The following is a 12,721-nucleotide window of genomic DNA, read 5'->3' on the forward strand; positions in this document are numbered from 1 at the left end:
GCATTATATATAATGGCAGCTGAGGGTGAAACAAACAAATGTTTTTTCAGGGCCCAAAACTGGACACATTTTTTGTTTCCATAGCTCACCACCCCAACCCCCTTGCCTTTATGTTTTCTACTCAACTATAAAAGCCCCCCCCCCCCCGAAAATCAATTGGTTGCTGCCTTATGGGTTCGGAAATGATGCGGCTTTAAGTCTTGATCAGGGGTTAATAAAGGACGTTAATTTTTTTTAACAAAAAACAATCTGTAAAATTTAGACAATAATTTCTGTAAAGAACTATAGATACTAATAATTATCAAAAATATCAATTTTACTCAAAAATAATTTCCTCCTTAAATATATACACGGTAAAACTAATGTCCTAAATGCCTAGTTTTGTGTACACTTAACCTACACAAGGCCTACATTGACTATCGACTGTGTGTAGATAAAACGTAATTTAAACTACATGTAAACATTGAGTTTTATCAATGGGAACGCAATTGTGTTTAGTTTACGTGTGAGTTACATTAACACAACACCGAATTTAGGTCAATGTGAACACGGCCTTAGTTATTTATATTCAGTGAAAATAGAATATGGGTTCAATGTTTTTACCTGTAGCGGTTTAGAAATTCAGATTTTCATCATTGCCGTTCTTTTCGTTTTATAGCACACATCTTAATGTAAATCATTTGGACAAGCTAGTTTTCTTAAAACATGTTTATATTGTTTGTGTGTGCAGCGTCTGTGTCAACTAAAGACCCATCGATAGTTATTTTTGTTTTCCAATAGTCTTAAACCACACAAAGTATACCAGTATATAATTCCAATATAATTTGGCGACTGGTACCTATAAACAGCACTCATCAAGGTAACATAGATAGCAGTAGTCCTATCTTTTATCAGTCTATGTTAAAATACAAATATCAGCATTAACTAGAAAGGCTAAAGTCAGTAGGGCAGTCAGTGTCCGATACTTTCATTTGACCTTGAAACCTTTAAAAGAACTTATTTTTAAAATATTTTTATTATTTCCCAAATTGGTTCAAGTTTCTATATTTAAACCACTGTTCATATTCTCACAAGATCTCCCAGCTCTATCTAATCAATTTAATCCTCAATGTTCATCTTATCAGAATATAGAAACCTTGAACAATGACAGACAGTCTAGATACCGTCGACTATGTTGTTATAGGGATCTATTTTATTGCAGTTTTATGTGTCGGAATTTGGGTAAGTGAAATTTCGTCCCTGAAAATAACATGTACTTTACGTTTGTTTTTTACATTTGAAAAGTACTGTGTACAATTATTGGGTCTAAAAGAATCGATAGATATAGAAATTAACCTCTAGTGTCGTGTTTGTAGTACCTAAGATTTCTGACCTAAAACATAGAGTTTGATCTGAATGTAAGGTGATGTAGGTATATGACAGTTATTGATGAGTATATACTTTAGGATTTTACTTTAGGGTATTTAACTATAGAAAAATGTAAACACATGAGTCATATAGGAAACTCTGATGTCCTTAGTACATGAACTACAATGTAGACTAGTTGCGAATAAAATTTGCAGATACAACTAGAACACCTAGTATAACATAAAAAGCACAAGACAATCACTTGTATTTGCGATTGTATTTAGCTTATGCTGTATTGATTTCAAAATACTGAAAATCCTAAATTCTGCCAATAAGCCAATTCCACTATGCAGCAACAAATGTTTGAACAATTCGTAAAATGTAAAAAATCAATCGAAATAAACCTGATAAGTTTTAAGAAGATATTGATTTTGTACATATATTCATAGATTTTTATGCAGATTTTATAATTGTGTGATTTTAGTCAACATGTCGTCCAAACAGAGGCAACACAACAGGATACTTTTTGGCGGGAAAATCAATGCACTGGATTCCCGTGAGTACAAAGTAGGAGAGATGCATAATCCCATCAAATGGGACGTATAAGTTTTAAAGTCAAGTATCATAAGCCTGTATTGGCGCTGGTGTTGTTTGTAAATAAATCAGAATACAAATATCTTAAACTGAAGTCGTACTTTATTTGTAATGTTTACCAATACTGTTTGCTGTCATCTTGAACTTTTGTATATTGTACTTATATGGAGAGGATTGTCTTAAGTTGTTATAACTTGTATCTAATCCTATTGTATATTTAGACAATACAATAGGTTCAAACTGAAACCAATACTAGTACTTGAAATCCATGTTGTAATTATGCGCCTCTTAGCTAGGGTATTTGCAGTGGCGGAGCTCCCCTTTATTTTACGATCAATGCATTTGAATTTGGACAGATGAGTAGACCCCCCCCCCCTTTTTTTTCAATTTAACACTTACTTGAATTATAACTGGTAACCCCCTTGTTTTGAAAATCCGGACTTGGTGTTAATCAGATCATTTTTAAATGTAAAATGAATGTGGATGAGTTTTATGGTTCTGTTTTAATATTTGTAAAAAATGTCCTTATATATTTTGTTTTTGTATTACATATAGTTCTTTTAAAAAGCTTCATTGAATACGACTTTTACAATTAGGTTGGTGCATCAATCTATGCCAGTAACATAGGAGCTCCAATGTTCATTGGTTTAGCTGGCACAGCTGCTGCTTCGGGGTTGGCTGTCACTATTTATGAATGGATTGTAAGTATGACGTTTTTAAATGTCTATGCAGGTGGATTTTACAAGAAAAGCTTCTTATGTTAGTGACTATAGTTATTGAAATATACAATATTTTAAAACCCACATAGCTAGTTCAATTTCAGTGTAAAATATATGGCTTAAAAATGTTTCCTACACTTCAATAATGTAATCGGTTTTTTTTGTATCATTTATATTATATTTATTTTATTAATGATAGTTTATTGGATCTCATTTTAGGCGGTATATTTCTTGGTAGCACTCGGATGGGTGTTTCTACCGGTTTATATTTCGTCTGGGGTAAGCTATCTTATATACTCAGTATATGCCAACAGAAAACAGGACATTAAAAATACCTTAGATATAGTTCATTGCAATTTTAAATGTGCTTTTTGATAACGATAAAGCAATTATTTTGAGTGTGCATTAATTAAATATGGTACATTGGTGTAAGAATTTCAAAATCTATCGTTTTGCACTCAAAAAGAAATTCCACAGTTTTCATATATGTGCATGTAGCTTACATTGAAATCTCAAATATAAGGAATTTCAATCCTTTATTGAATCAAATTGCGTTTTGCAGCAACATTCAAGTGTCAAAAATTTGTAACACTTATTACATGTAAACCAAGGCACCTGGATTTGTGGCTAACCAAACCTCCCGCTAATATAGAAATGTTACAAAATATTGATAAAATGACAACACTACGTGTCAGAAATAAAGCACAAATATACACAAGAACACTTATCACTGAAAAACTCACAAACCTTTATTTAAGTTGGATGGATTTGGATTTTGTATGTCCTTTTTGGTCGTAGAGCTCCTTAACTGTTTCGGTTCTTATTCAGCCTTGGTTTCAAATATTTGGCATTGAGCGTTCCTTATGTCGATAGATCCAGAAAAGCACCTCCAATAAATTTATAACGTGTTGTTTTCATTTACTTAATCTACAAGAACGGGACTAAACTTAGTTGTTCTAAAAGGCTTCTCAATTACTAGTCCTAAAGCGACATCCATTATGTTCCTCATGACAAATACAAACTCGTTGATAAGTTGCATTTTGTTTTATTATATACGAGAAAAGGCGAATGGAACTTTGGCTAACACTTATCGTTCACTTTCTTATCATGTTTATATGTCCTATCAAATGATTTTTTTTTTCTTTACTTTCATTGATATCTGACATACTTCTTTTGCAATTTGATTTTGTTTTTAAGGTTTTTACGATGCCAGAGTATTTGCGGAAACGATTTGGCGGGAAGAGAATAAGGATGTTTTCGTCGTTCTTTGCGTTAATAGGATTTATTCTTTTTAACATCTCGGTAAGAACATGTTATAAAATACTCCCAAGGTTGTGGTATCCAACTTTTGAGATCCAACTCGAATGTTGACTTTTATACATCATCGGTTTAGTCATGTTCAGCCACTGTCTCTATGAAACATCACTAATCATAACAAAAACCATTGAACAAATTACACAAAGACATGGAGGGAAAACACAAAAAGAAATAGGTATTTGACCAGCTGAAGGACGCCTCCGCATTTGAAGACCTGTTGGTGACCTTCTGCTGTTGTCTGTGCTATGGTCTGGTTGTTGTCTTTTTGATAGATTCCCCATTTCCATTCTCATTTTTATTTGAGATCACCTGAGATCACCCCCAGTTTTTTTATGGGGTTCGTGTTGCGTAGTCTTTAGTTTTCTATGTTGTGTTTTGTGTACTTTTATTTGTCTGTTTGTCTTTTCCCTTGCATGTTTACCAATAGCGTTGTCAGTTTATTTTCAATTGATGAGTTTGGATGTCCCTCTGGTATCTTTCGACCCTCTTTTGTCATAGATTTAGATGTTTTTTGCTAAGCATGCACATATTTCACTCGAAATAATTCAAAATACAATTATTATTTAAACATCCTTTTAGTAACATAATGTGCTAGTGACGTAATACGGTATATTTGGGGTCAATAAATTCCATATGGGGATTCGAGCTTCGTTATCACTCCATATGGAATTTACTGACCCTATAGAATCATATTCAAAACAGTGTGGTCCTGGCCATTGATTGACGACCTAAATTATCCCATTGACTGGGACAGATAAGGTGAACGTTTGTCGGTAACAATCACTGCTCACTATGTACTTGTTAAAGACACTGAATCTGTGGGGTCACCAAAGGTTCTCAACACCTAAATAAAGCAATTCGAAAAACTAATCCGGAATAATACGATGTGTTGATTTATATCAATAATATAAATAAAAACATAAAGGTTATTCTGAATATTTTTTCGAATTATTTTATTATTAAAGGCGTTAAGAACCTTTGGTTACCCCACAGTTTAAATTCTATAATAAGTAAAAAGTGAGCAATGGTCGTTACCGACAAACGTTCACTTAATCTGTCCCAGTCAATGGGATAATTTAGGTCGTCAATCAATGGCCAGGACCACACTGTTTTGAATATGATTTTATATACGAATTTATCTTACCGGCTAGCTTAACGTGTGAAATTTATATTAATGACCTATAAAAATGAGTCTTTAATACTGTTAGATAAAGAAAGGCAAGCATTAAGAAGCTACTTTCATTGATCCTACAAAAACAAATGCAAACAAAAACAACTTGTTAGGTTTAAATGTGTTTTATGAATTTAATCATCAACTTTTGTGTCTGTTGAAACCTTTAAGATTTGTTTCCAGTACCGTTTTGTTAAAGGGACATAACACCACTTCTAACCGTGTATGAAATTATCTCTGCCCCTTCTAACCTTATTTGAAATATAAAGGGACGTAACACCACTACTAACCGTGTATGAAATAAGCCCACCTCCCTACTAACCTAATATGAAATATATACGGTCTCCACGCGGACGCTTTTAAACAATCATATTCTTAGAAATGTATAGGAGGTAAGATAAATATTATTATCCATCAAATAAAACATGAACGTTTTTTTCAGATAGAAATATACTCGGGCGCCATATTTCTGCAACAGATTTTGAAATGGAATATGTATTTATGTGTTGTCCTGATATTGATTGTTACAGCTATATTTACAGTTGTAGGTAAGTTATTATACATACTTGTGCTATGAGAATGCGTACCCAAAACAGTATAATTATTGCTCTCAAGTGTATTAACATTTCCATTTTTTTTATGCTTCGCTTCTATAGCATACTTCTTATTTGCACCATAACCCATACACACGGGGCACTCATAAAATCAGTATACGTAATTATTATAATATATAACAGTAATATATAGCATGCGGACAAATCCATCACCATGTAAACGAAGTTATCTTTATATATTACACAGCCCAAACGTCCATAGCCTTTCAAATTTCTATTGCTTAATTGCCATTTCGTATGAAATTGTTAAGAAGAAAAATAAAGAAAAGATAACTACATCATTCTCAATCATCAAACAAAATATCCGTAGAAAATACAAAATCCAAAACAAAATGAAAGTTTTCTAACAAGAAACAACAAAGATAAAGGATCGTTGCAGTTGATTACATTAATTATGCTTCTGACCAAAGTTCAACAACTTCCATATAAGTAATTGTATATTATCTCTTCAGGTGGTTTAGCGTCCGTTATTTACACAGACACCTTACAATCAGCAGTTCTTCTTATCAGTGCTACAATATTAGCAGTCATGGGTAAGAATATTCAAAGACATAATACTGACAACAATCAGGTGATACTACTTAACATGTTATACGTAAAGATGGTAAAGCTTATCCCCTTGAGGCTTCATCTGCAGCTGCACATAGTGAGTGTGTGTCCTTTCTCTGGCTTGACTACTCTAACTCGTTCGCTACTGGAATCATTGTCAGCAGTAATTATGTCAAAAACAAAGTGACAAAATGAAATGACAGAAAAAAAGTTGTCAGCAATTTAATGTTATAAATAATATATGTTGATATGAACGCATACATGTCAAATAATTCATAATCCTTTGACAATTGAACATCTCTTATTTGAAGCTGGTAAAACTCGTATATTGTATACATATAAGTGAAATGAAAAAATCTAGTCACACGTGTTATTTGTGCGTGTCTCGATACAAAATTGACAGAGTATAATTATATCACAGTATTTCGGTGATTTTTACTGAAAAAACATATTTAAAAGATTACTCCCAACAATAGTATGCAGTAAACAAACAAAACAATTCAATAAGAGACTTAATCTTGTCAGCTATTTGATATGAACAATAACATTTTTTGAGACAACAAATAGACATGCCTTCATTTACAGTAAATTGAAAACTCTAGCCATTCCTTAACAACACACACACAAGCATGGTTACAATTGACAGACCACACGTCTAGTTCTATTTTAAAATGTGCAAAATCCTTTTAACATAAGTAGGAAGAACTGAAAAATTTAAGTTGAACTTGTTAGTGTAACACATTTGACCGAAAATAAACATCACCATAATTTGATAAGTGACATTCTAAACAGGTCTGAACGAGGTCGGTGGTTGGAGTGGTATGACAGCTAAGTACATGACAAGTATCGCCAATCAAACTTTCAACAACCAATCTTATCAGGAATGTAGTAAACCACGTGAGGATTCGTTTCACATCCTCAGAAGTCCAGTTTCCGGCGATATTCCATGGACTGGTGCATTTTCAGGATTATCGTTCTTGGGACTATATGTATGGAGCCAGGATCAGGTAATAATAATAATAATCTATTTTATTAAAGTGTCACAATCTGTTAGTCTTTTTAAAGTACACACATTTTTGTATTGTGTCCTTAACTAACTACAAAATAACATTAATGATACCACCGTACAAAAGGAGCTCATGCTTTTATATTTTGAATTTCAAGCAAATCGTTTGTATGCAATATAAGGAGTTGTGCTTTTGTGAATATCTTGCCAATAAAACAACTTGAGAGGACGTGTTTTTTTTACAAACAATCAGTATTCCAATGGAAACCAACTGTTCTCTTCTTTTTGTCGTCTTGTTAAGTTATTCATATGAGACTGACTTCATATGCGAATTTCTTAGGAAGAAAGAAAAGCAGTTAGTGGTATTCTTCATCTATTTTGAATACACATATCTCTACTAACATCTAGAAGTTGCGGGTCATTTGAAAGCAAACCATTGCGACAAATTAAATAAATTTATCTTCTCAAGTGTAAACGTTCTGTTTTCATGTAGCACATTGAAGCAGCGCCTGCAAACGAAGTACATGTATAACTCAACTAGTTGAAACGATACTCTATGGCTTATATTTCCTATCGCGATTTCCTTGATAAAGGGATTGCTACTCACAAGGAAGCCAACACATCAAGAGTTCCAAGTGGTGGAGTTGAAACCATCCCTTTATCCATTTTACGAACGCCATCAGTTGGTTGACCGTTATGGGTCATCTGTTTCATAGATGACGAAGAATATGTTCAAATTGTCGTCAGTATAACCCCGTCCCCAAATGACATACTAAACTAGACTTCACCGGGTGTGTACATATATTTCAACTTGTTGAGCAAGATATAATTACCCATTTGAAACACCATATATCACCCCCGGATTTTAGTGGGTGTTTGCTTTGCTCAGTGCTAAGTGTTTTATGTTTTGTATACAATTTTTTAATCTATGTTTCTCTGTAGATATGGCGTTGTCAGTTTAGTTTCGACTAATGATTTGAATGTCCCTGTTGTATCTTTCGCTTCTTTTTTAGCTTTATATTGACTGTAATATGATATCGCAAAAGAATATAACCCCTCATCTGAAGTCTTATATCATTTCAGTTGATTGTACAAAGAACTCTTTCGGCAAAGAATATGGTGCATGCTAAAGCGGCAACATTGTTTGCATCTGTATTAAAATTGACCGGATTATTATTATTTATAATCCCCGGAATGATCAGTAGAATACTATACACAGGTTAGCAGCAGATAGACAATCTCGAAAATAATATAGACTTTATATAAAATTGACCCATTGGTGGCCTTCGGCTTTTGTCTGCTCTATGGTCGTGTTGTTGTCTCTTTGACACATTCCCCATTTCCATTCTCAATTTTATAATGAATATACAGATAAAAATTTATTGACGTAGATTTCAAAACAGTATTATACTTATGAATAAAAAGAAAAGTAATTGATTTCTATTAATGATAATCCCATTAATAATATAACTTGGAGATAACATGCTAGCAAATGACAAAATAGGGATAAATATTCAAAACAATAAATATCAAGAATCAATACGAAGTAAATAATTAAGTTATGTTATGAAACGTTGTTTGTTGCTGTTATAAGAATATACAATTCTTCAACATTAAACTTAAATCTAAAATCTGTGCAGTTTCTTGTGTACAATTTGGAAATTGGTATGTCGTTCATTATCACTGAACAAATATATACTTGTTTAGGGCCAGCTGAAGGACGCCTCCGGGTGCTGGAATTTCTCGCTACATTCATGACATTGAAGACCTGTTGGTGACCTTCTGCTGTTTTTTCTATGGTCGGGTTGTTTTCTCTTTGACGCATTCCCCATTTCCATTCTCATTTTTATTTGGACGTTTTTCTACATAACATTTTCTTTTGGTATAATCATAGACTTATTATTTAGATGACTTAGCCTGTTCTGATCCTAAATCATGTTATTATTTAGATGACATAGCCTGTGCTGATCCTAAATCCTGTGAGGAATTCTGTAATAACAAAGCAGGATGCAGTAACTTTGCGTATCCAGTGTTAGTCATCAGACTACTACCAAAAGGTAATATATTTGTTAATACTATGATAAACACAAACGTAAGGTTATACATGGATTTCAATCAAACTAAATTTATTAAAGAAAGAGATATAGCAGCATGGCCAACATTTGAAGTCGAAATACAATTTTTCAAAATATTACAAAAAGAGAAAACAATAAAGAGTGACCAACACAAACATAGTAAAAAGATAGTGAGCTCATTTAATTTGCTCTAGATATGTTAAAGTTTTTGTGTCTTTTTATAACCACGGCATGTAACAAATTGTTCGAAAAATTAGAAGTTACGATGTTTATGCATACCCTTTTTTGGGGTACATCTTTTACATAATATCATCAATTCTGTGGAAATATCGTTAGCAACAGTAGTATACTGCTGTTTAAAACTCATAAATCCATGGACAAAAAACAAAATCGGGGTACAAACTAAAACTGAGGAAAATTAAGTCAGTAATATGACAATTGTTTGATGTGATAAATCTTCTGATTTTGATATTCAATATTGGACTTTTTGTTTTATTTCCCTTTGAGTTTGGTATTTCTGTTTTGTTACTTTTCATTATGAGCATTTCGTGTAGTACATGTATTTGCTGTGTTTTGAAGGACTTCGAGGACTAATGTTGGCAGCACTGTTAGCAGCGTTAATGAGTTCGATGACATCTATATTGAATAGTGGTAGTTCTATTATGACCATGGACATTTGGAGACAATTCCGAAAGCAAGCACCACAATCCGAACTGATGATTGTAGGAAGACTAACAGTTCTAGTACTTGTCGTACTAAGCGTGTTATGGCTCCCGATATTAAAGTCGGCGGAGGCAGGAATCATTTGGTTTTACATGCAAGCGATCAGATCTTACCTGATACCACCGATGTGTGTTCTGTTTGTCTTGGGTTTGTTCTGGAAGAGATTAACAGAACAGGTAATTTGCTCCTGGTAAATAATAACCGTCTACTATAGAAAATGCCTGTTTCAGGAGAGGAATATGACAGTATTTTTATTATTCATTTGATGTATTTGTGCGTTTAATTTTGCGATTTTATTAGGAACTTTCTGTTTTGAAATTTCCCCGGAGTTCAGTATTTTTATTTTATTTTACTTGTTACTAAAAATTACATACTTTAAAGCATGACAGTCATGATCAAGATCAAAACAAAATTGAATATAAAGTAAGCCATCAGAAATAGAACCTATGCAAGATTAGCTGTGTATGTCGTAAATATTTTGTTTTTTTTGTATATGACACAAAACTATGGGGATAAACGAAGTTTACAACATATTATTCTGTAGATCATGTCTGCTTTGTTACTCTTGTAAAGAACCTGTGTGAATGTGAGTTCTTTCTTAGAGATGATGGATTTGAGAACGTCGAACAGATCAATCGATGCGTACATGTACTTATATATCTACTGTTACAGTTTACACCAATCGACACTGTAACAGGTATGTTTGTCTAATATATAAACATAAATAGTTATATCATTTGTTTCAGGGAGCCTTTTGGGGACTAATTCTTGGACTTATTGTTGGAATAATAAGGATGGTCTTAGATTTTTCCTTTCGTGCACCTCTCTGTGGTAGTGGAGATCCAGACAACCGCCCAGCAGTAGTGAGCAAAGTAGATTTTCTACATTTTGCAGCAATATTAGGTTTAGTCACAACAGGAGCAATGATTATTATTAGCATGTTTACTGAACCAAGACCAGATAGAAAGGTAGTTGCACAGACCTTTTTTATAGAAACGTAGAAACTTATGTTATGTAAAAAAGACTCTTTGATAGTCAAATGTTACTACAAATCACATTCTTAAGTTGAAATCATGAAGTCGGTAGTCTTTATCTATGTCAATGTGTGATTGGATGGTTGTTGATTAAAATTGATAAAAGCACCTGTGGCCAAATTTCAGATATTTATTTTTTGAAATAAAAATGATATACTTGTATCAGTATTTACACTAATAAGAAAAGAAACAAATTGAATAATTTCCAAATTCACTAAACTATAATCTAGCTGCATAAGATTTTCAAGCGACAAGTTACAGACTCACAAATAATTTTACAGGTACTTTCTTTTAAATACATTGTACTAACGTTAAAGGATCTTTCAAAATAATGTTCAATAATGTCAAACCTACTATTATAAGTAAATCCAATAAATTCGTCTTTTTTATATAGCTGAAAAGAGTAACATGGTGGACCAGAAACGATGAGGATGAACCTGAATTATCTTCTGATGAGGAAGAGGATTTGGGGTTTGATTCTGAAAATGAACAAAGACAATCCTCTGAAAATGACCAAAGACAATCCTCTGAAACATTGAAAAGTAGGTATCAATCATAGGATTTTTTTTACATTGGAGACATTTTAATGGGTTTTTTTTAAATTTGATATTGCAAATCCAAAAAGAGTATGAAAGTTCAATGCCGTAAGTTGGAAACTCTCCAAATTGCACGTTCATTTTACACCACTTAAAAAGTCAACTGTCAGTTACTACGAGCACCATAAGATGTATTCGTCCATGTCGATGGTTGAACCTTCCTTTTGATAATGCCTCAACCTTATTCATTAAAAATGTATACTTTAACAAATTTTATTGTAGACAATACATTCGTTTACCACATCTGTAACGGATACAAAGTATACGAGTAAGTAAAGATCTTTTTACGAGTATCGCTATGCAATTTAACCTAATTATATTTAATGAAAGCATTAATATCCGTATTTTTAAAACAGATGGAAAATGTCAAATGCTACAGAAATGCAAAGATTGGATATGTGGTACTATAAAGGAACCAAAATCTAAATTATCTCCTGAGGAAAAATGTTTACTGAGAAAAAAGATGACCTCCCTATCAGAGAAAACAAGGAATAGACGAATACTAAACTGCACAGCTGTGTTAATTATAATAGGAACAACAGTTCTCATAGCAGCGTTTCACTGAAAGGACTCCAGTAATATAGCAGTAATATAGCAGTTTCACTGACATGCTGTACAGCATTGATATTTCACTGACAAGAACTATAGTATTTTTAGTAGTGTTGCACTGAAAAAAAAGCTACAGTATTTATTGCAGTGTGGCACTAATTACAAGAACTGCATAAAGGATAGCATGGTTTCACTGACAATAACTACAATATTTAAGCAGTCAATGGCGAGAATTGCTGTAAATGTATAAAACATTTGATCACACATGTACGTGTAACATACGGCTGCTTATGTGTCTTGTTTTTATATCGGAAATATTTATTTTGAAATAAAGAATAGTTTTGACAGATCTCGATAAATGAAGGATTTCCTCTTTTATTATCATATCAGCCCGTAAAAGTCAGTGGTATCGTGTTCTATAACAAGA

General features: G+C 32.9%; 1 protein-coding gene across 1 annotated transcript; it reads left to right on the top strand.

Moving 5' to 3' along the window:
• Positions 1 to 1,122: 1,122 nt before the first annotated feature.
• On the top strand, positions 1,123 to 12,600 carry LOC134696339 (sodium/glucose cotransporter 4-like). Its single transcript, XM_063558066.1, has 14 exons — positions 1,123 to 1,221; positions 1,832 to 1,903; positions 2,538 to 2,642; positions 2,880 to 2,939; positions 3,858 to 3,962; positions 5,591 to 5,696; positions 6,215 to 6,295; positions 7,104 to 7,318; positions 8,401 to 8,536; positions 9,267 to 9,374; positions 9,972 to 10,291; positions 10,862 to 11,083; positions 11,544 to 11,691; positions 12,102 to 12,600. The coding sequence occupies exons 1-14, from the start codon at positions 1,144 to 1,146 to the stop codon at positions 12,308 to 12,310; spliced, it is 1,965 nt and encodes a 654-aa protein (XP_063414136.1). The 5' UTR covers positions 1,123 to 1,143; the 3' UTR covers positions 12,311 to 12,600.
• Positions 12,601 to 12,721: the final 121 nt, after the last annotated feature.

Source organism: Mytilus trossulus, chromosome 14 (genome assembly GCF_036588685.1).
Source record: "Mytilus trossulus isolate FHL-02 chromosome 14, PNRI_Mtr1.1.1.hap1, whole genome shotgun sequence".
Lineage (NCBI taxonomy): Eukaryota > Metazoa > Mollusca > Bivalvia > Mytilida > Mytilidae > Mytilus > Mytilus trossulus.

Excerpts from the sequence above, each read along its gene's own strand:
- LOC134696339 (XM_063558066.1), top strand. The coding sequence starts at position 1,144 with ATGACAGACAGTCTAGATACCGTCGACTATGTTGTTATAGGGATCTAT. Across the intron at positions 3,963-5,590 it reads TTATTCTTTTTAACATCTCG|ATAGAAATATACTCGGGCGC; the intron begins GTAAGAACATGT and ends CGTTTTTTTCAG. Across the intron at positions 5,697-6,214 it reads AGCTATATTTACAGTTGTAG|GTGGTTTAGCGTCCGTTATT; the intron begins GTAAGTTATTAT and ends TTATCTCTTCAG.